At 40.0% G+C, this 24,208-nt stretch overlaps 3 protein-coding genes across 4 annotated transcripts; all 3 read right to left on the reverse strand.

Annotated features, from left to right (window-relative positions):
- Positions 1-1,363: 1,363 nt before the first annotated feature.
- LOC115688123 (uncharacterized protein At3g28850-like) lies at positions 1,364-3,671 on the reverse strand. Its single transcript, XM_030613866.2, has 2 exons — positions 3,178-3,671; positions 1,364-2,848 (listed from the first exon to the last, which is right to left on the reverse strand). Exon 2 carries the CDS (start codon positions 2,814-2,816, stop codon positions 1,515-1,517), a length of 1,302 nt encoding a protein of 433 aa, XP_030469726.1. The 5' UTR covers positions 2,817-2,848; positions 3,178-3,671; the 3' UTR covers positions 1,364-1,514.
- Positions 3,672-15,395: 11,724 nt separating this feature from the next.
- LOC115688122 (uncharacterized) lies at positions 15,396-19,316 on the reverse strand. Of its 2 annotated transcripts, none has more exons than XM_030613860.2 (10): positions 19,159-19,316; positions 18,766-19,041; positions 18,217-18,383; positions 17,446-17,544; positions 17,217-17,285; positions 17,009-17,149; positions 16,827-16,916; positions 16,148-16,315; positions 15,813-15,891; positions 15,396-15,710 (listed from the first exon to the last, which is right to left on the reverse strand). In XM_030613860.2, exons 1-10 carry the CDS (start codon positions 19,241-19,243, stop codon positions 15,580-15,582), a joined length of 1,305 nt encoding a protein of 434 aa, XP_030469720.1. In that variant the 5' UTR covers positions 19,244-19,316; the 3' UTR covers positions 15,396-15,579. The 2 variants fall into 2 exon arrangements, with proteins under 2 accessions (XP_030469720.1, XP_030469725.1); XM_030613865.2 differs by having other exon boundaries at positions 18,766-19,022; positions 19,159-19,292.
- A 2,007-nt stretch (positions 19,317-21,323) lies between these two features.
- On the reverse strand, positions 21,324-23,884 carry LOC115688124 (uncharacterized). The gene is made up of 5 exons (XM_056312935.1): positions 23,527-23,884; positions 23,368-23,417; positions 22,348-22,471; positions 22,120-22,227; positions 21,324-22,008 (listed from the first exon to the last, which is right to left on the reverse strand). The coding sequence occupies exons 1-5, from the start codon at positions 23,768-23,770 to the stop codon at positions 21,386-21,388; spliced, it is 1,149 nt and encodes a 382-aa protein (XP_056168910.1). The 5' UTR covers positions 23,771-23,884; the 3' UTR covers positions 21,324-21,385.
- Positions 23,885-24,208: the final 324 nt, after the last annotated feature.

Genomic DNA, 24,208 nt, shown 5'->3' on the forward strand with positions numbered 1-24,208 from the left:
TTTCGGGCCCGAATGAACATACACGGACATGCTGCGACGAATTATTATCAGACATGAGATCCAAGAAGGTTGAGAAGGTGTTTATACGCAAAGGAAAGGCAGAACAAAGAGAAAAGATAAAGAGAAAAGGTAAAAGAAGATTCACATCTTGGCACAGCTCAGTTGGTAATATTAATATGAGAGACCCCAGTCGCTTCACCTTTTTCTGAGTGGCATCATATGAATATGCAATGCCTTTATTCATTGCATACTTTTGTGGCTAACAAGACTATATGCGCCGCCCTATATTCTCGTATCGGAGTTAAAAAAACTCAAATCATCAATTTCTTCGGCGGCCACTAGTGGCGGAGTCCGGGATATCGTGGGTCAAATTCGCCAGTTTCCGTCCTTTTTTTTGCCCCCTAACATAAAGGTCCTTTTTATTTTCTGGGACCAGCTTGAACGTGAAGCTTGGGAATTTAATAATTCCAAATGGCATGATTTCAGAGAAAGCTAAACAAAAGAGAAACTCGAGAGTATTATTATAATTTCCAAATGGCACGATTTCAGAGAAAGCTTGAATGTTGGGTGGTTTTGTATATTTCATTAGAGAATTGTATTCCCCATCTTTAACGGAGACAGCAATGGAGGCAACTACTTATTCAACCTCTCCATCTTTTGCCTCATGAAACGTGTTCAGAGAAACTGGATTGACCGGGTCTCTTTAGTTTATAGTCACCGCCAAGGCTGACCCCAGATTGCGTTGTTCACCTAATCTGCTTGTCCAATCTGTTCTCAATACTTTCTTCAGCAGAATTAGACGAGTTCTAGATTGCATTTCGGTGCAACCAAAGAAGTCAACAGTTCTATGTCCGAAATATTAAATATTGAGACCTGAACAACTCCAACATAATCAAAGCATCGCTTTAGGAACAATCAACGAAGTGGAATTTGGTGTCTCCCAAGTCCTTTTTTCTTATCTTCCATGAGACGGTCAGATCTGCAGCATCTGTCACTGTTCTTATGTGGTGCCTTGGGTTGGTTGTGCTGACCCCTCAGATATATCACTAATTTACCACATTAAGGCCACTTTTCCACACATTTGAAGAAACTTCATGAAGAGTTGGCAAAAAATGTTATTCAACAGAAAACTCCAGTCATAAGAGTGGCAAGCATTTAACCTCTGCAAGTCCTTGTACAAACTTCATCAAATTTCACCGTTTGTGTCAGAACTAGACAATCTCATCCAACTTTTTACGCATTGTTAGCTGGATATTCTTGGGTAAAGAAAGGAAGCGTACAAACCTCTTTTTGGTAAAAACATAGAGCAAGTGTACAATCTCTGCCACACAAAATAGAAAAGCAGAATTGAACAGATCATGTGATTTGAAGATCAACTTCTATAACAATTTTTTCCTCGTGTAATCTCCCTTAAAAAACTATCGTCTTCTCTCTGTACAAGAATTCACTCAAACAAAGAACACCCAAAATTTGCAAATATGCGTGGGGCAATACGTTGCCATCGCCACCCGAAGCTAATAGCAACATATTGGACAGCGTATAAGACCGTTCTCATTACAATCCGGGCAACGTTGGAACCCGTACTCGTCTCCCTCTTCTTCTGCCTCTTCTTCACTGGTGCCGTCGTAATATATCTTGCAACTTCCGGAACACCTCTCACAAGGCACAAACCTAATATCGCCGCATGCTTCACAGGCACCATTGTTTCCATTGCCACTGCCACCATCATCCACCATTTTGCAGTTCTCGAGAAATTTCTCAAGCTGTCCTTCTTCGTGCATACGCCGGATTTCCTCGGCTCCGCCAATGTACTTGCTTCCCACAAACACCCTCGGCAATCCACCCCCACAGGCCCCATCACCCAACAGCTCTCTCAATTCTTCCTTAAAACCGGAATGCATTGACATGTCTCGCTCGTCAATACGGACACCGATGCCTTTCAAGATGACTCTAACATGACAGCAATCCTCGTATGTCTTCCTGACCCCTCGAAGACTCGTAAAGTAGACGATCACCTTCTCCTTTCCACATGGCCAACCCTTGTGGTCAGTCCCATTTGCTATTTCAGTTTCAGTGGCTTCCTTAGGCAATAAATCATGGCCGGCCATGGACGGTCGCTCCTGATTATCCAATGACTGCATATGAAACGGATGATCAGGCGAGAGCTCTTCAAGTGACTTCCTGAAAGTGGAAATGACTTCAGGATCGAAACCCACAACCACAGCCTCGGAGTCCAATCCGTTGCCATCAGCCATTTGCAGCCACATGGGCTTCGAGGAAACCGCAACATCCTCTTGAAACCTCGATTTAGGACAATCCGTCGGGGCATGAACTGGACTCCTGACCACATCGAAAGAAAAGCTCCTTATGTGATTCGGCGACCGGAAAGGGCTTGTGTCCTCCAGGCCTTCCATCAGCTCCCACGTATTGATCGTCTCCGGCTCGCCGGGCGGAGTCCTAATTGGTGTTTTTGGGACGACTTTCGGGATTTTCTCTTCGATCATGTTCGACCAAGTCTTGGCCTCGATCAGTCCCATTGCAAACTCCTTCACCCCGTTTTCAATGACACCATTTTTCCCATTGCACATCTTGTGATCAGCACCATCGCTCACCATCACCTTCTCCACGTGGTCGGTGATCTGATAAGAAGGGTCAAGCATGAGAGAACCGAGCGTGCTGGATTTAAGAGCAACAAGATGGTAGCTATCATCTCTCTGAGGCAGATGATCGCCGTGGATCGAATAGCTCCGACGCACAGGCGAGTATGGCGTGTTGCAGTGCCGACATCGCTTTTGCTTCGAGCTGGCACAACCCATCGCGCACACCCGGAAAACAGGCGAAAATCGAACTGAAAAGCAATGGAACAGAGGTTACAAGTGACTTGAATAAAAAGAACACGGGGGTTATACAAAGAAGGGTACAATAAATAAAGGGGTCGTTTCCTTAGTAATACTCATAAAACAGACATTCCCAGCTGAATGAGCTGGAAGGGGAAGGTTCCGCTGCAGACTCCATTAAAAAAACACAGCACTTCCTCGAGGAAATAATAAAAGCATTATCAAAAAACAAGAAAGTGATCAAGCTATAGAAGCAGATTGAAAGTTCCAAAAAACTCAGACGACAGAAGGGAAGACCATAAAACAAAATCAGATCTTGGGTTAATTCAAACTGAACCACCTTCAAAGTTTGGTTCCCTCAAATGATCTCTGTAATTCTGATGCACTGAAGCCAATCAGAATCGATCCCATCCGGCCCAGTTGGACACTCTGTTTCTCTGCACTGAATTACCCATTAGAAAGACAATGCTGCCGAGAGGGGAGAAGAAACAAGAATTTCGATGGATCATCGACACGGCAGGCGACGAGAACAGGGGAATTTCGTTTTTGACTTTCAGAGATCTGGGAAAGTTCTTGGGGAGGCCACCCGTGATATGATGGCGAGGGCCAAAAGGGAAGGATGGAAACTGGCCCTCCTTGGAGAATTCGAGAAAGGAAACGGCTAAAAAGCAGAGGGAGAGATGTGAACTGCGAATTTGCGAGTCACGAATTCTAAAGTCAAAGAACGAGGGCGAAGAAGACTGATTCAATCCGTGTGATATGGGTTACAGCCTTACAGGGTCACTCCTCTGCTTTTCGAACTGGATTCGCGATTTGCGATTTTATACAATGCCACCTGAGATGCATCCAGTCGGGGGCGTTTCTATTGCAGAGTTAAATAAGAACTGGTAATTTGAAATATTCACATACTAAATAAAGGGAAATGAAAAAACGAGGTAAAAAAATGCATCATAAATGATACTAAACATAAGATGGTTTGGCATTTAAAAGGGGGAAAATTGTCAAAAAAAATCTTAAACACGGCTGCCAATTCAGTCATAAACATTTCAATTGCGTCAATTTAGTCTTAAATCTCTCAATTTTGCCACTTTAGTCTTCAACCTTTTTAGCCAATTTAGTCCTTGTGGCCAAATTGTTGACGTGGTTGTCTAGTCAGCTCCGGTCGTCCTTCGTGACATAACCGTCGCTAATGTGAACAATTTTATATAATTTTTTATGAAATTTTTATTACTGTTCTTGTTTTTTTCCTTTTCTTTGTTTCTTTTTTTGCAACTTTAGGTTGGCGAAGTCGCCGCCCACAGGCGAGGGCCCGGCACCCTCGCCTTGATCTAGGCCTCTCCTGTCGGTCAGCGAGGGTCGCGACGCCCTCGCCCAGACTAGACAATGGTCACTGACTGAGAGTTGCAAAAAAAAATCAAAGAATAAAAAAATTCAAAAAATTATAATTGCAAAAATTGTCCATGTTAGCACTAACCATGCCATGTAGAATGGTTGGTGCTGAGTAGACCACCATGCCAGCGATTTTCACCTAAAATTGGCCGGAAGAACTAAATTGGCAAATTGTAAAAAGGTTTAGGACTACATTGACAAATAGTTAAAATGTTAAAATCAAATAAGCACAATTGAAAGGTTTAGAATTAAATTGGCAAATCGTATAAAGGTTTAAAACTAAATTTGCACAATTGAAAATTTTAGGATTAAATAGGCAAATCGTAAAAAGGTTTAGGGAAAATTCCAAATAAAAGCCTGAAGTACCCTCGTTTACTCAAATAAGGGACTAAAGTGGATATTGTGTTAAATAAGGGCCTGAAGTGCACCTTGTTTCAAATAATAGCCTGAAGTGCTATTATTTTCTTAAAAAAGGGCCTGACCTCGCTAAAAAATCAATGGTATATTCGTCCTTTTATTTTTTTTATTTTTTTCCTTTTTTCTTTTCTTCTTTACCATTTCTATTGTCCATTTCTTTTTTTGTTCTCCGTCGCCGATCATTAACCCTTATTTGAGAAAATGAGAGCATTGCGAGCCCATATTTGAAATTTTCCCAAAGGTTTAGGACTAAATTGGTACAATTAAAAAGTTTATGACTGAATTAGCCACCGTATAATAGATTTGAGACTTTTTGGACAATTACCCCATCTAAAAAGTCATTATATGGTCTCCAACTTTTTGTGCTTCGCCACATCATCATCCAATTCGTAAGAATAGTTGATCTCTCTTACACATTTTTTTCCTCTCGCTTTTGTGGACATGGATTGTCGGAGACCCTCATAGCACCAATAGATCATTTAGCGGAGTCGTTCATCTGCTCACTACGAAGCGAATTTCTTCTTCTTCTTTTATTTCCTCGTCAAAGCTAGAAAATTGATTTGAGAACGATGCGGTCGAAATGACACAAATTCATTTTTCGCGAAGAGAAAACAATTCGAGTCGAGGGGTCGATTCTATTCAACTTGAAATTGTCATTAGGGTTGATTATATTCACACTCGCACGTCTTGAAGAGCGGGAGAAAAGGACGTGGGAGCAAAAGAACGTGGAAATGGAACTAATGCTGTTGTCCTGAACCGCGAATCATTGCAAGAATGGCTACGGGAATGAAGATGTCCGAAAAGGAACGTAATTGCCATCACGAAATGCGTCGGTGACGAGAGATAACGACGCTTGCTTCCTTCCAAAGGATCAGTCCACACTACCATGTCTTCATCTTTATTAGTAGTGCAAAGAAAGTCAATCATTCTGATTTAAACATTTTTAACAAAATCGATTTATTTTATGGTTACGATTAATCGACTAAGTTATACGTGTGGGGAAAGTCATTAAAGCATCCTATGTAAATCTGAGTAAAGCTTAGACCCACTCGATTCTATTAAAATATGTCAATCGCATGACAAGAATCTGTGAATTTTACTCCGGTCGGCATTAGATTAGAAAATGTTAGTACACGGGTAATATTTGCGCTAGAACGAAATTATTTCGTTTGCACCACACGATTCGTAGAATGGGTTCTAGACCTTCCAATTGGGTGGGTCCGAGTTTGGGTCATTCGGATCCGGGGCAAAACTGGTCGGGATTATAAAGCGAGTCGTCTTAAAATATGTTGAGATTTGACCTATTGAAAATATGTCTTGACTTTAAACCCGAAAATGAAACTTCCCTCATTTTAGTAGGTTTCTACTATGGATCTAAATCTTTTATACATACGAACTATGATTTCCTTGTGAAGAGCATCCAAGAGGCGGCTTCTTCATAAAGTTAGTGTTAAACTAGTTAAAAATTGGTTCTATCTGAAAATCGGCCTTGAAACCGGTTCAAAACTGATTTAAGGCCAAGAATCAGGAACCAAACTGATCTAGTGTGAACCAACTTGGATTCAATTGGGTAAGGCAAGTTCAATTTGATTCTGTGTTGAATCGACCTGATTGCTCACCCGCTAACTTTAAGGATTTGTCGAGAAAAATGAAACTCGCCATTTACACAACAGACAAGCCGGAAAAAAGCCAAGGAAAAGGGAACAAAAGAAGAAAAAGAACTGTGTAGAAAGTAAGTTTTGACTATTACATGATAATGATTTCGACGATTTTTAATTAGTTTTGTCCATTACTCACCAACCGCCACAAGGTTTTTGTGTGACCCTCGCATCGTGCAAACCTTGAAACCCTAACCTTGATCGTTGTCGACACCCAAAAAGAACTAATTTTTTTGTTATAATCGACAAATGACAAACTTAGTTGATAACAGCAGTTTAAAAGTCATCGATAAATAAAACAGTCGATAACTTGGAGAGAATTGACAACTCTTATAGTGTTATCGATAGCAAATATCAGTTATCAGCGAGAACCTTCACTGGAGATGAACTCATCAACGTGAAACTGCCGAGTAGCGGTATTTTTCATATGTAAATTTTTTTGTGGATAAGTGTTATTAGATAATATGAGATTGTGTATTTTCTTGTAACCACTTATAGGATTAAGAAGTTATTTCTTTTTTTATAACCGTAATGTAACCTCCATTTATAACTGCCGGTAGAGTGTTATAAAAAACTCCAAGTGTACTTTTTGTAAAGCTCGACCAATAAAAGAACTCAACGTTCTCGCAAACTATCTTTATTATTACTTTTCTACAATTTAAATGATTGGACGCAACTGCCTCTAGTTTTCGTACCTTCAAAATTTTTTGTCATTTACTTTCCTAATCAAAATCAATAGAGGACCTTCACAACATTTGTCGATTTATATGGATTCATCCTTATTCTTGAATGATATTTTATCGACAGTTTTTAGTAAAACATCTTTTTAAAACTTAGATTATTTCCTTTGTTTTTGTCAAATACTTCTTATACCTGGTATAATAATTTAACACCTAATTCCGAGTGTAGTTGGGCAAAAATGGAAAGAAAATTACATTCTCAATTTAATAGAACATATATGAAGTATTGGTTGCTGATTTGGCTAGACTTTTTAATACAATAGTAAGTCGGTCGAATAGTTTATTGCTTGGTTTAATAAGGTTAAAAATAGATGCCTCAGTTCACTCGTAGATAAAACATTCACGAATTTGGCTTACAATGGGTTCAAATTTAACATGTGAGAAAGATTTGAGGCCAAGACTTTGCCGATTTATTTCAATTTTCAACGAGGTGTCTAAGTATGAGCAATTGTTAAAAGACGTAGAGATAAAGCCTTCCAAAATAAATGTTACGAAAATGGTGCTCAACAAGCCTTATATTTGTCGATTCTTAAAACCTGCCAAAAGAAAAGAAAAAAGAATGGTTAGGGCTAAAGACACTCAAGCTTTCGTTCGACACTAAATAAGTTGGACAAAATCTTCGATTTACTCTTAAAAGATGGCCTGATAAAATTAATGGAAGGCCAAGTTTTCCCAAGTAAAGAAGATTTAGTAAACAAAAAATATTGCAAGTGGCACCGTTCATGGAACCATAGCACAATTGATTGTATTTTTTTTCAAGAAAACAGTTCAAGAAACAGTACGTCAAGGAAAAAATCAAATTTGCCGATGAGGCATACAGTGACCCTTGATAATCTAATTTAATAGAAACATATCATTCCATTCTTTTAAAATGGGGTATTTATTGCCACCCAAAAATGACTAATTTTTTGTTATAATCGACAAGTGACAAACTTCATCGATAATAGCAGTTCGGTATGAGGAAGTCATTGATGAATAGAACAGTCGTCAACTTAAAAAGAATTGACAATTCTAATGAAGTTATCGACAGCAAATATCAGTTATCGACGAAAACTTTCACCAAGAATGAAGTCACCAACATCGATATCAACATGTAACTGCTGAGTAACTATTTTTTTCTGATATGTAACTCTTTGTGGATAGCTATTGCTAGATAATAGGAGATTATGTAACTTTTTGTAACCACCGATAGGATTATAAAGTTCTTTCTTCTTCAATAACTGTTGTATGTAACCCCCGTTTATAATCATTGGTAGAGGGTTATAAATACTTCAAGTGTACTCTTTATAAAGCTCCAATCAAACAAAGAACTCAATGTTCTTGCAAATTTGTCTTCATCTTTACTTTCTTTCAATTTAAATGATTGGCCATGATTGCTTCCAATTTTCGTACCTTAAAATTTTTTTCTCATTTAATTTCATGTCCAAAATTAACAAATGACCATTCGCAACCTTTATCGATTCGTATCGATCCATTCATACGCTTGTAGGATATTTCATCGACACTTTACAGTGAAACAACTAGGTAAAGGCCGTGCGGACCTCGCATCGCCTCTCCAGAAGGACCGATTTGTATAGGTGGGAGGAATCATTCAAACCAGAATTCACAAGTCGGATTAAGCTTAACTCAGGAGAGCAGCCACAGCTCAAACGTGCTGCCGCGGACGATTATGATGTGCTTTTGGAATATCACTGTCATTATCTATCCAATTCCATCAGGAGCTTACAGCTCTTTGGACAAAACTTACGCAATGATTGATGTTAGCTGGGGAGACATAAGCATCTCTCAAATGCACCTGCAAGACAATGGAATTAATGGGAGGAAAGAAGAAGTTGGGGGTTAGTTCGAGGCAGTACTTTGAAGTGGGTGGAGATAGACAGTGCTGGCGATGTACGCAGTGAAGACAGTACAGACAGGGACAACACTAATCAAATCGACTCCTGTGTGCGCCAATCTCGTAATCAATCGGATGGCTTGTCGAGTCACGGCGTGTTCTAGAAGTTGTCCTTGTGATTGGAACGATTGACGCCATATTAACGTTCTAGCTAGTGTCTGTCTTGTAAGTCGTATCTGCCAATTGCTGAGATGGACCCAAGGTGTAAGTTCCAATTTAAAGCTGAAGCAAATGAATTTGTTTCATTTTTTCGGTTAGTTCTGGGAGAAGTTGGATATGAATTTGGTTTATAAGTAAATCACATATTTATGGACCGGGATATAGGAACCTCTCAATAGTACTATTGATAGTCGTGCCGAGACAATTATACTATCTCACGGTATGTGGCCCTTCTCTTGGCCTTTCAAAAGGATTATCTCTTAGGTTCTATTTCATTTTCATGGACAATGAATGATTTCCTAAAAATGATCACTTATATCGATTACAAAAATGAACGAATGAAACATACTTTCATTGTTAAAGAAAATGTTTAAACATAAATTGGTGTCGGTAATAAAAATATTTTTTTCATTGATTAATCATTTCAAACGGTACAAGCGATCATTTTAAGGAAAATATTCTTCAAATCCTTAGTTTCACATATTTAGTCTCCAGAAAACAGTAATCTATTCAATGAGGCTCTCAAGCCTCTGAAACTTTCTAATCAACAGAATCCATAGAGTGGCAAGTGGAGAGCATATTCGTGAAACTAACTCATCATTGTTAGAGATATATATTAGAGATATCAATCTTCCCTAATTGATTATGTTAGAGATATCGATCTTCCCTAATTGATAATGTTAAAGATATCGATCCTTCCTGATTGATTATACTTGATCTTATTTGATATTGTAATATTTTGTTACTTTAGATAGTTATCTAGAACAGTCTATACATAGGCTCATGTATCATCAATATTAGATACACATAAATATATAGAAATTCTATTTTCCGCTTTATTCTTAATATGATATTAGAGTTGGAGGTCCCAAGTTCAAGCTTTCCCGGCCCCACCTCCCCAATTAGTATGTCAAAAAGACTAGACTAAGCACACCTTTATAGGGCCTATTATAATAATTAATATTAAACCACGCATTCATCTAAAAACTTAAATTTTTAGAATAGTTGGCTTTGGTCCTACCAAAATCTCACAATCATATTGAAAAAAACGGTCTAATTCTAAACTTGCAATGACATTATGATATATATATTATTGTTCCGTATCATTATCAATAAGTATCCCTGGTTTAGGAGTTTATCATGAGCCATAACAATTGCTTTTATAATGATTACCCTTCTTCATTTCAATACTTTTTTAGTCCTCGATGTTGCAAATGGAAGGTAATGGACAATAAATGGAATGATGGTTGGTTCTTTTTGAAGCATGCTTTAATTTCAGGTGGTATTCTTCCCAGATCAACTTTTGCCATGTAAACTACACAATCTTAATCATTGTACGGATCAATCAACCTCGAGATTGATCTCGAAGAGTTATCTTCTCTGAACATAATTTTTTTTTTCCTATATTAGTTTAGGATCTTTATAAGGTCCATTGATTGAAAAATTAATAATTATGGCCACTATTGGATTTGTGGTAGTGTACTATTTTTTGCCAGGGTGTAAGTGTACTAAACAATTTAGTCTTTCTTAAGAAACCGCTGGTGGACCAACAAAATCCTCAGGTAATTAATCTAAATACTTGTTATAAAGGTTTACACTTCTGGCAGTAAGTAATATAAAGGTAAAAGTCCACTTTTATTCCCCAAGCTTGCATACACACACATCAATTAAGTCATTAGACTTTTAATTTGTTTAATTAAGTCCTTAAAATTTTAATTTATCTAATCAAGTTCTTGAACTTCCATAGCATTTCTAATCAAGCCCTTCTAACTCTAAACCTATTTGATTGGAGCTAACATATCTATTGGATCAGGCAAGAATTTGGAGAATGGACAAGTTAGTTTTAGGCTCCATTCGTTTCACAGAAAACAACTTCTAGGAAATTGCTTTCTAGATTGTCCGGCATTCGATTTACAGAAAATAGACTAGTCAAGGAAAATATTTACACCAATGTAAAAAACACCTTCAAAATTGGGGAAAATGCTTTTCGCTTTTCAGTTTCTTCTTTCACCTCACTTTCTTTCACCAAACACATTTTACCTTTATTTTTATTTTCTTTTTTAAAAAAAATCGAGTTTTTAGTTTTTTTCTTTTTCTTTTTGTTTCTTCCTTGGCTGGTCACTAGCCACGGTGATGGCCAGCAACTGGCCACAAGCAAGGCCAGTGAGGCTCGAGCTCGCCGGCCTTGGGCGAGCGAGGCTGAGCCTCGCCTGTGGCCGGTCGCCGTGGCTGGCAACCTGTCGAGGAAGAAAGAAAAGATAAAAAAGATTTTAAAAAAAGGAAAGAAAAGAAATATAAAAAAGTACTCAAAAATAAAAAAATAATTAAAACTTCTATTTTTAAACAAATAAAATTAAAAAGTATTAAAAGGAGTGCGAGACGAAAAATCAAATACCGAATGACGGAAAATATTTTCTTGTTTATTTTCAGTTCTCAGCCGAACACCAAAAAATATTGTCATTTTCTTGGAACATAACTTTCCTGTAAACTTTTTCCAAAAACGTAACATTTTTCGCGAAACGAATGAAGCCTTAATTCATTAAAACCCAAAGTTGGAGGATGGACTCGATTAGAAATGGCCTACTCGATTGGAAATAATGCGGAAATTCATGGACCAAAAGTGGACTTTTATCTTAACACAAAAGCACAAAAATGGAAAAGAACAAAGGTGGCCTAATTTTGGAAGGGCTTGGAAGAAGAACCAACTTGGTGGAAGCATCGCCCCCTAAATGACTCCAAAGCTGTCGAGCTGCTCCTCTTGATTTCACCACTCCCTCTGGCCAATCCACTTTATGAATTCACTAAAAACCCACCATGGAATTTAGCTCATAACAGCATGGACCAACACATGGATTCGTGCAAATGGTTTGGGGATTGCTAACCTTCTTCTGATTTCTGCCGAGCCAATTTATTCGATCTTATGCACACTCATTTGTCCACGTGACGGCACGTGCGCCATCCTTTCCGGCTGCCTCCTTTACCACCTTCTTGCAATTGTAATGATTACATCCAATGGCATCTTTTCTTTTCTCATTTAGCGGTAAGAAGATGTCCGGGTCACATTACTAGGCGATCTTACTCATACCGACCTGGTACATTGAGGAGTTTACACTTAAAATTCTCTCTACGTGCTAGAATCCAAGACCATATAACCAAACGAGCAATAGCAAACTTTCCTTAATTGGTTGCCCGATGAGTGCCTTAAAAGATGCTTACAAAATCTTTTACAAAGTAACCCATAATTAACCTTTAATTAGTGGAGGCAATGAAGCCAAAATCATGTTTCCCTGCGCTGTTTGCTCATCAGAACTTAGAAAGTGCGTGTAGCCACTTGACAATTAACATGACCTTTATTTTTTGGGAAAATTCCAAAAAGAGGCTCAAAGTGAAGTCACTTTCTCAAATAAGGGCTTGAAGTGGACATCGTTTCAAATAAGGGCCTGAAGTGGTCCAATCGTTTCAAATAAGGGCCTGAAGTGGTCCAATCGTTTCAAATAAGAGTCTGAAGTGGCCAAATCATCTCAAATAAGGACCTTTGGCCAGCCGATGGCTATTCCGTCGCCGGAAAATGGGTATTTTAGTCAAAAAACAGTATAAGTATTTTTTTTTTATTTTTTTTACTTCTTCTTTTCCTTTTTCTTTTTCTTTTTCCTTTTTTCTTCTTCCCTCCCCAGCCGTCACTGCGCCTCGCCAACGTCGAGCGAGGGCCGCCCAGCCAACGTCGGGCGAGGGTCGCCCTCACCGGCGTCGGGCGAGAGTTGCCTTGCCTGGGCGAGGGCGAGGGTTGCCCTCACCGAATCTGGCAAGGGTCGCCCTCGCCAGCCCAGCCCAGGCGAGGGCCGCCCTCGCCGGCGTCGGGTGAGGGCTGCCCAGCTTGCATCGGGCCAGGGTCACCCTCACCCAATCTGACGAGGGTCGCCTCGCCTGGGCTGGGCGAGCTAGGGCGACCCTCGCCAGATCCAGCGAGGGCGGCCCTCGCCCAAATCCGGCAAGGGCGACCCTTGCCCGCCCAGGCGAGGGCAGCCTCCACTTGAGGCCGGCGACCTCCGCCGGCCCCGTCAATGGTCGGCGGAGGGAAGTGAGGAAAAAAAACTGAAAAGGAAAAGAAAAAATAAAGAAAAAAATTCGAAAAAGTAAAAGACGAAAATACCCTTTGACCAGTGAGGTTAGGTCCTTATTTGAGATTGATATGGCCACTTCAGGCCCTTATTTGAGAAAATGAGGGCATTTCAGGCCCTTATTTGAGACAAGATCCACTTCATGCCCTTATTTGAGAAAATGACTTCACTTCGGGCCCCTTTTTGGAATTTTCCCTCATTTTTTTAGTAGTTGTGTACTCCGCATAATTTACTTAGATTATCATGAAAAAGAAAAACAGAAGAAAAAACTTTGCATGGGAGTTTTAAATGTCTTAATTAAAATAAAGTTAGATTATAATGTTCTGAAGGGTGAAACTTGGCAAGCTTTAGGAGTAACGTGGGGACGAGGGTCTAATGCGAGAAATAGTCTGGGGAGTGGTATTTTATGAAAATTTCTTTTCAAAAGAAACTTATTCTTGAAAAACAAAAGTCCATAAGTTAACTCTGTATCCCAATCTGTAGGAGCAATATAATTAAATTGCGCATCATAAATCAATATTGATAATATTTATTACTGTTAGTAGCAAATTGAGAATTTCCATTGGACTAGAAAAGAAAAAGATCGGTTGTCTTTTTCTCGCAATATAACGTGTTTCTCTTTTACCGCAATATATTGAAATTTCCACGTAGCAAGTGGTCCAAGTTCCATCAAGCGAGAATTAAGCGGTACAGACATCTATTTGTGGTCCTAACAAGACATAGTGATTAGTTGCATTAGACTCTTGTTCCCAAACCCTAGAATTCTTAATCTCTATCGAATTGATATCAATACACTAAAAGTAGATATAGCGGCAAAAGAAAATGAGCTAAAAATAGATATGCCTAGCGTCCTCATGCACCTATGATAGATTCACTCCATAGGCTATACATGGCCTAATAGTGGTGGTTGGACATGGCGACGAGTCTACCTAAGATGTCGTAACAGTGAAAATGGGACCGTCCATGCTTTTTTCACCAAACCTTGCGCAAACCCAATTTTCACATCTTTGCACCTAATTTTGGCAGAAACTGGTAACACCATCCCCATCTAAATGCTGATCGCCGCACGAATTTTGGTTATCATAAACTAGATGACAATTTACGAGCAATTCTAGACATGGTGTAAATACATTGTCCATATAGAGACTGTATCGTCCATCAGAAAATACTTATTTATACTCGGATTCACATGGACCGAATTTACCACAGCCGTTAATAAGGCGGGCCCCACATGAGCATCCGGCGTGTATCCACATAATCATCATATGGGATTATATACAAGTAGTTTCCTTTTGTCCATGATGGAAATGCCGGCGCACCATTTTCTTTTGGTATGGCCCCTGATATGCCTGCGCACAGAGGCGTGCTTGCATGCCACCCCACATCAACCCCATATAAACTTGAAAAGGAATGTCTCCCAAAAAGTTCATGGCGTCCACTAACTCATTTTGCTTGGCTTAAACAAGTCGAGTTCATGCGTGATCTTGCGTGTTGATGGAGAGTGGAGAGACATTATGTTTGCCAAATGAAGCACTACTTTTAGTTCAAAAGCTGGTAGCAGCTTCATGTGTATATAATCGTAGGAAGATGAAGAAGTGGTGGAAGTAGTTTCCTTTCCATTACGTGTGGATTTCAGATTAATCCTGTCGAAAACATGTGCTTCAAATTTGATTCGTGAAGATAATAATTAGATGACATCCCTAACGTTGGTCGTTTGACTTTGTGGGTAAGGCTTAAACGGGAATCAGGACAGCATGCCTGCACTTTTGGCCCATCCCCACGCTTACATCTAGTTTCGTGACCAAAGATCAAGCAATCGAAAGATCTATAGAAAATGGTTCGGACACTGAGACAAGCGACAATTCAGATAATGCATGCTTCATCCATCCCACAATTCTTCCGTTCAATGATTTGTCAATGAAAAGCTTCTCCGTGTCACAATTATCCTCATGAATTGGAAATTCCCTGCGATTCTCACAGCACGTTCCTTAGAGTAGCATCGCCGGTGAGGCTTTCCACTCGGGAAAGAATTGGATTTCAGGCATTTTTTGAATTCTAATGCAGGAGTTACAATGTCTACCATATAATGCGGAGAGAGTCTACATCTACTCAGCTATTTACCAGACACAAACTGTGGCTACTCCAGCTTCAATCTGCTATCAAATTTGAGCTCGCTGTGAATGTTTGAACCACTTTTACTAATGACAAACAGTGATGACTTTATCCGAGAATGCACATACTCCTTTAGCTTCCCTCTCGCAGCACAATACAAATGAATTTTTGACCATAGTCCAGCAGCTAATTCCGGTTATAGCCAATCCTGTGAGAATTTGCAGACCAATTTCTCTCTCATAATACACACTCCGGTCATCTCTCCACAATAAACTCTTGGATTTCAATCCCCGTATGCCGGGCACCTCCCTGTGTCCTCAATACCACTTCATCTCCAACCTTCAGAGAAGTCACAGGAATTGCTGCTGGGCTTTTGAGCCCATCTCCTGCAAGAAGGAGCACCATTTGTGTTATATTATGTACAAGCCAACCGAGGAATAGTACAACAAGAAGATTCCGGAGTTTGGATGGTGATGAGGGAAAAGGACCTGGATGAGGACTGACTAAGGCAACTGTTTCTGCATTTTGTAGTAAAATGGTGTAATGAATTTCACTGTCTAGGTCGATCTGCAATTACAAAGCAACATCTTAACATGAGTAAGTAGGAAATGACTGGCCACATATGCACACTTAAAGTTGTAAGACAAAATGATAGGATTTTTATCAAGGAAGACAAGCATGTTAAATGTGTTCCAGAATAAGGTCTGCATCATCAACACTTGATATGCACTGGGTGGGTCTGGACCACTTGTTCAGAGTAACAGACATACAACTTGTTTTATTATTCTCTCAGCAGCCAATGCGTGATGACTCGAGGACAAACCTTTGCTTCCACGAGAATTAGGGGTCTAGACTCTATTTTCACGCGTCCAACAACTGCTGTTCTTTGACGTCCTCTCTGATCAATGACAATTACTTCTTTGCCTGCTTTTAGCTCGGATAGATAGCAAGTTCTACCCCCTGGAACAGCAACATAGGCATGAACAGGTCCCTATGCATTTAAAAGAAAAATTTCATAACTAAGACTTCAGATGTATGGTTATGTCACAATCAGACTGTCTCACTAAAAAGAAACCACTATTTTCAATCATGGCAAAATTGAACAGAAAGAATCTAATGTTTCAGCAAAAGGAAAAGGGATTGTTTCAACTCTTACAGAACTCAGAAATTCAATTATTGAAGGGAAATCATAACTTAATTATAGAAAAGTATAATTCCCTAATTAAGTACATGCTGAAAACAATTACATCTAGTTTTTATGAAATAATGAAATAGCTCAACTCTCACACTGTAGCTCAATTTTTACATGAAATCGCCATGATTAACCAGAAGTAACAAAAATAATGGTCTGCCAAACTGGACTGAGGTCCTCAGATGCAGTGTTAGTAGTAAATTATGCAAAATTGCTTTCTAACAAAATTATGTGTCACCCAGTAAAAAGGGCTCACTTAAGGAACTTAGACCTAACTACAGAAGAATCGTCAGGTAACTGCCGCACTTACAGCATTGACTCTGAATGGTCTGCTGGAAATATAATCTGATTCCATGCATTCTGAATGAACAAGGAAGAGCCCTCTAGCAAATGATCCAACCTATAAAGAACCACATTCTGTTGGAGAACATTAATTAATAAAAACAATATACAGAAAACTAAGTCTAGCCAGAATGGTCAAAAGGAATGAACCAGAAGCCCTTCACCAGGTTTCATGAGACAACACAGATCAACACACACTCGATCGCCCATTCCTGCTGTATGAACTCCAGTAATAACCGCCTTCTCTAAGCTCAACATACTTTTGATCTCATCTCTTCTATCAAAGTAGGCCTAGCATTCCAAATCAAGGTCAGAAGCATTTCATGAATATTAAGTGATGCCTGTTGAAGCATATTACCTTTAGATCAAGTACAGAATTGACATCCTCGACTTTGAGAACAACTCCACCCAGACCATGTTCCAATGCCTACAGAACCACAAAATAATCTGGCAAGTTAAAATGCATGTATAGAACCAGAAACAGAAAGAATAATAACAACATGCCAAAGCATGTTGAGTTGGTGGTGCTTCAAAATATGACTGTGGGAGAAAGACAGACATTATAGTATGTCTCCTATTGGACATACCTCGAGGAAAATGTGTGCTTCGGAGAGATTTCTTGAGATGGCAAATACAGTCTTTCGGCTTCCTTGGAATGTTGCAACAATATTTTCTGCAGGTATTACCTGATAAGGGCAAAACTCAATATTGGAGTCCGACCATAACTAGCTTCTTCTCTTGAGCTATGAGTGAATTTGGAAAATCTTCTAGAAATTAATAATATAGAGTACATGGTTCCCAATTCTGAAAAAAAAAATCAACGCCACAAATGGCGCAACTGCAATCAAACGCTGAGTGAACTGGAAAAGAAATTGTCAATGGCATCCAGAAGCAATTAAAGAATCTCCAAGCAAGGCGATATCCTGAAAGATAAGTGGGAGCATAATAAAACCAGAACGACAGTACTGCAATCTCATCGATCACAAGATTTCGAGTGTCATTTTATAGCCCCACACCAGCTTACAGATTAAAATCTGTTTGTGGCATAATGTACCACGATTACTTCTAAGCAAGATCCCTCGTCAGTGGACTTTCCTAAGTAAACTTATATTGAAGTGAATAATCTTTTCAGTAAAACTCTACATACATGATTTCAAAGTACTACTATGCATTCCTCTCGCAAGTGCTCTTGAGAATAATTTTTCTCATGTCAGTAGATAGTCCCCACAACTCATCAAGAAACAATTAGACACAATTTCCTGAGCACAGATAGCGCACAGATAAGTTGCGATAAGTAGAAAACAAGAAGAGAGTACATTTGAAGACAAGATTTTCTAGGAATTGCATCACTGATGTACCTGCCAGTCTGCAAAATCTATAACAACAATCTGAGCCTGCTCACTCTCGGGTTGGAGCTTCTGTACATCTTCTGGGGATACAACTTTCCTCACCATGGCAACCCTTTTCTTCTCAACATCCAAAATATCTCCCTCTTCAACAAAGAGAGGATTTATCAAAGCAAGTGCTGTATCCTCCATTTAGGAAGGCAAAAAACAAGAATTTGCAAATTATTAGCTTTTCCCGACTATTTGAACCATGAGCTAATTAAAGAGCTAATGATAATGAAACATGGCTCCTAGGCATATGCGCTTCATTTGATTGTTCCCTCCTTGCCCAAACATGTATGGAGGACGAATGCCCACTATGAGAAAATAGTTTACGCAGCAATCCGCATCACATGATACATGTTTAAAATTGGTGCCACCCCTCAATCAAGCAACTCAGTGGTTGACTACCCACTTGTCTAATTCCAATCTTGTCTCCCCTCGATCCATTCACTCAACCAATTGATAAAACAACACAACAATGTGGGGGAAAAAAACAGTATGCATCAAAAAGAAGCTTACACGACCACTCATCGGCGAGTCCCTGATTCTGGGACGAGAACAAGAACGTGTTCCATCCTCTCTCGACCGCGGCCGTCATCACTTGTTTGTTCTCCGTCCAAACCCAAACCTCCTTCGCTCGCTCATACTCGGTCGAAGCGACCAACGACGAAGAAGAAGCACGAGGCATCGTCTCCGAACAACAACTCGCGAGCAACTTCGCTTTGCTGTGAATGGGACCAATTCTTTCAAGCAGAGAAGCTTTCCGAGTCACGAATCTGCATCCATCCCAGTTCACTGCATGACTCACCAGTTCAAAAAAGCACGATCAAATGGAACTTCGACGTGGGCCCGGAAGTCGAACTTGCGTAAGGAGTACGTGAAAGCAGAAAGAGGAAGCAAGAATGAACGAACCCGTTTCAGGCGCGAGACGGGTGATGCGTGCGCCGACTGCCACCGGGGAAGCAGAAGAGAGCACAACACTCGTCATCACCATCATCTTCGCATTCTCTCAGATTCTCTGCAAGTCGCCCCATCTCCATGTTATTCGGTTCGGGCCTAGAATTCGAGACCCATCATTTCAATAGTGACTGGGCTTCGACAAGAATGTTGGACTTCGAGACTCAAGTTGGGGTCAACAGTTTGTTTACGAAGGGTTGGTAGAGCAGGTGTCTTTAAGGAATATGGACATTGGGTTGTTCTATTTGTGCATACATGGTCATTCTAGTGAGAAGAAAGGATTTACTTCTTTTTTTTTTATGGAGTTAGTTTGGACTGAATCACGCCAAATCTTGTGCATATTTTATTTTATAGATTATCGTTAGGTCTGCCGAGAATGCGAAAAAATCCTTACACAATCACCTTAGGATAAGTGACATGCGTAGCTAAAACTAATTCTTTAATCGAATTCTTCAATATGCCAATCATATGACGGCGAACGTGTAATTTATCTTTTGCTCCCACGGTGGATTTCTTATTTTATTGCTTTCTTGTTCAGTTTATGCTTGTCCAATGGTGCTGCGGACCGATGTCGATCGTGTGTTGCAAACCATACAAGTTGTGCGCGACTCCTTGAAATTGTATGAGGTTCTGCGATAGACAAAATCGATCATTAGCTACACTAAATCTACTGGCATGTTTTGTCATTAGTACAACCCATTAATATACCTCACGAACGCTTGCATCGAGGAAGACTTGATACAAATCCTAGTAAGTAAGGATGAGCATGGTTCTAGGTTCTACCCTGAAACTGATAACCTGATCAATGGAAATATGTAGGTTCTAGGTTCCAAGGTATGCAGGGCAGGTTTTAGGTTCTAAAAATTGGGGAACAAGTTTCGACGGATAGGTTCCAGGTTCTAGGTAGGTGAAACTTGGAACCTGGAACCTGAACCTGTCTTCTCGTGATTCTGCGGTATTTCATGGCATTAGATGATGAGTGTATGATATGGAACCATTAGTATGAGCTTTCATTTTATGACTTGTTAATGTTTCATATTCTCCGTGTGTCTAAATATAAGTTATGGTTGGTAGATCATAGCAGTAGGTGGTAGTCATTAAAGGTGATGATTCACTGCAATTTTTCAATTAACAATACAAGTGGAACCTGAGTAAACTCTGGAACTGATCCTTGAACCTATGATAGGGTAAGTTCCAAGTTCCAAAAAATGAGAAACATATTATCATAGGTGGAACATATACGGAACATGGAACTGCTCATTTCTAATATTGATTCACGCAATAATTTCTCATTTTAGTTGTATTTATTTGAACCGTAATGCCAAGAAAACTAGTCTTTTGTATTCTCTTTGATAAATGACAAGCTTGTTCAGTATTGTTGTATTCATTTTTGTTTTGTTTAACTAAAAATGCAATAAAAAAAAAGAATTTGTTAGATCCTGAAACCTATCATGGAATCTGTGATAGGGTAGGCTTCAGGTTCCAATTTTCAACAAGCAGGTTCTAGGTTTCAAAAAATAGAGAACTTGTACCCGAGGGTAGGTTCCAGATGGAACCTGAAACCGCTCACCCCTTCTAGTAAGTAGCCTAAATATGAGATTTATTTGCATTTGGTGGCGTAGCCGCCCCGGCCCAATCCACGCTTCCCCTCTCAACCAACAAATCAACAAAATAGTTTCAGCACAGATGCGCCAAGTTCAAGCATCAACATTACGGAGCAATTTTCTGAACAGAAGATGCTTCAGTTCACCCTTGACATCATTTCTTGGTTTTGCAAAGAGTATCTTTAAACGCAAAAAAGACGTGCTCCGGAACAAACTTTCCTTGTGCGCTCTTATGAAACAAGCTGCTAAAGAACAAAACTGAGCACGGCCGTCTTTGCCATGGTAACTGCTATATTCACCGAGCTTATTGTATTCAGAGTCATCAGAGAAATCCGTTCTCGATTGCATACTCGTGCTGATATAAGACTAAAACATGCCGAGAATAAAACCGTTGAGCCACGTTAGACTCGATTTATTCGTCTCTTCTGAGCCCTGTTCACCAAATGCCGAACTCCGAAACTCCCAGAAAACTGAACAAGCAGAAAACAGTTGTAAATTCTAACCTGATGCTGGATAGATCGAAAGAGCAAACCAACTGTGTTATTCCGAAGTCCCAACGATCTACATCGTACTAGTGTCTACGACTCTATTGTGAACTTGAAGAGCATGACATGCTCATATGACTTCCCAGGATACAATATCTCCGAGGGAAAGTTGGGGTGATGCACCGAATCCGGGTATTTTTGAGTCTCCAGGCAAAGTGCAGCGTGTTTCTTGTAAACGAACCCGCCCTTGCCCTTGATCTCCTTTATCATGTTACTCGTGTAGAACTGCACGCCCGGCTGATTCGTCACTAACTCCATTACTCTCCCTGACTTCTTGTCCCTTACTATCGCCGCCCTGTGCAGTTTCGTGCCCTGAGCATTGTTGAGCACGTAGTTGATATCATAACCATTTGGGAGCTTGTTTATTCGGCTTCCTATGGTGTGCGGCTCGAGAAAGTCGTAAGGGGTTCCTTTCACGGGAATGATCTTTCCGGTGGGGATGAGGTGGCTATCACAAGGTGTGATCTGGGAGGCGAAGATCTGCACTTCTTCTGATAGGATGTCGCCGCTGTTCTGGCCGCCGAGGTTCCAGTAGGCGTGTTGCGCAAGATTCACCGGAGTGGCCTTGTTCAGAGCTTTTGCTTTCATCGATATGCTCAAGTGGTTATCACTCAAGATCGTGTAGGTTACAGAGACTTGGAGGTCACCGGGAAATCCTGCATGTTTAAATGGACTAAAATGGGTGAACCAGTTTTCACGGTTTACAACACGGATGAGAAGTCATTGAGATAGAGAACAGACAATCGTATTCAAATGATTATGCGAACCTTCTTCGCCATTGTGACTGAAATAACTGAAGACGATCTGAGGAGTGTGACCACCCTTTTGATACCTGGTGACTTTCCAAACTACGTCGCTGAATCCTTTCGGACCACCTAACATTTTCACAAGTTGATGCAGGACGAGAGATTATATCTCCTAACTAAATATGCTTTGCTGATCAAGTCACATGCAGAGTAGTTGCAGAAAAACTAGAAAATAGACAAACTTCATACCGTGGAGCATGTTATTTCCTTCATTGGGAATAAGTTTGTAGCGGGTGCCGTTTAGAGTGAACTGAGCATTCGCTATTCGGTTAGCAACCCGACCGACCACGGAACCAAAGTAGGCTGAATCGTTCTGCAGATAAGAGAAACAAAAGAAAACACCAATCCATTCTATGTCAAATTTTTCGAAAAAAAAAGATTTATGCTCACCCTTTGCTTGCTGTCATAATAAGGGAATTTTGGTATGAGTTTCTCTGAGAAGAAAAGTATTATCAGAATTCACCAGTACTCTGGATTCCTATGCGATTCTAGAAATTAAGTAGAAATTTCTTGTCTCTTTACTTTGATCAATCTTTTCCAGAAGACATTAGACCAAGTATCATATCGCTGAATTAATTGATGAGCAGGCGATGAGTGCACACATTGCGCACATGTACGGTCGCTATATTTATTTTGATGTTCATTAGCAATCGAATTTAACTTCTGAAAAAACCCATTATTGTTACATGGTCTTCTTATGAGTATTTGATTATTTAAAGAAGTCTCAGATCGCCGAAACCGAACGAAAACATGGAAAGCCACCAACAAATGACCACATTATTTAGGGGGTCAAAACAGAGAGGAGGTACTACATGCAGAGTTCTTGAGCTATCACAGCTCATTTCTCGGGCGAGCAAGTTTTCTTTTCTTCTTTAGTCTGAGCTGATGTACAGGATGGCCACATCAGCATCTAGGCAGATCTATTATAATGAATGAATGATATTGGAAAATACTTACACTAGGACAATAGGTACAGCTGTTTAGCTCTTAAAATATGGCAACGAGCAGATCTTCTATTCTATAATTTATATTATAATCTCTCTCTGTCTCTGTCTCTGTCTCTGTCTCTCTCTCGCGCGCGCGCGCGCAGTCAACAATGAGGACTAAGTAGCAATGATGGGGAATACAGTTAACAATGAGGACCTGAAGAAGCAAAGATGGGGAATATGGCATAGCGTTCCATTGAAGAGAGAGAGAGAGAGAGCTCACCTTGTAGTCATTGACAGAATCGAATCCCAGAACAACATCATCAAGCTTTCCTGAGGTACATTGAAAGAAAACCAACAAGAAGTAGAGTTGATGAACAAAATCAAAACAAAGATAGACCCTGTAAAAGCAAGTAGAGAGAGAGAGAGTTAATTCACTGACCATTTTTGTCAGGGAGAAGAAGAGACATGATAGTTGCTCCCCAATTAGTGAGCCTCAAAGAGATATTCCCTTTCTTAAGCTCATAGATTCCAACCTGTCCGTCTTTCGCAAACCCGTGCCAGCGATCTCTCCCCAAGACTCCATTGACAAACAGAAGAGCAAGCACAACAACAACAGAGAATAGCACAGAAACCTTGGTCATCTTTTTGCGGAGAACTGACCAAGTATTTGATGGGAGGCTCATTCACTGAGAACTGAAGCCACTTGGGGCTATATAAAGTTGGATGCCAAGAATGGGTCTCTCGATTTCACAGAGAGAGAGAGAGAGAGAGAGAGAGAGAGAGAGAGAGAGTCCAAAAATTGTGAATAAAGATAGTGAGAATGGGTCAGAGCTGAAATGGGGATAAGCCAGTAGTTTATTCTGACTTGGGAGGCCACATGCTCAAGAGTTCTCTTCTGAAAGTTTCAGTTTTGGACACATTGATACAGTACGAAGGACGAAGCATCTTTCGTGGATGGGGCCAAACGCGACAAAGCGAGGGTCAGAGATTAAGCACGCACTTTGGGTGGCGAGCGGTTCCTGTCTCCGACTTCTTGATTCAGTGGTCCACTCGCAATCGCACAACAAAACTCAATGTGCGCTTTTTTTTTTTTTTAATCCGTTGCAATGTGCCCTCTCATT

The sequence above is a fragment of the Syzygium oleosum genome, unplaced genomic scaffold (assembly GCF_021117445.2).
Source record: "Syzygium oleosum isolate NSW1041296 unplaced genomic scaffold, Sole_v2.1 Sole_v2.07, whole genome shotgun sequence".
NCBI classification, from domain to species: domain Eukaryota; kingdom Viridiplantae; phylum Streptophyta; class Magnoliopsida; order Myrtales; family Myrtaceae; genus Syzygium; species Syzygium oleosum.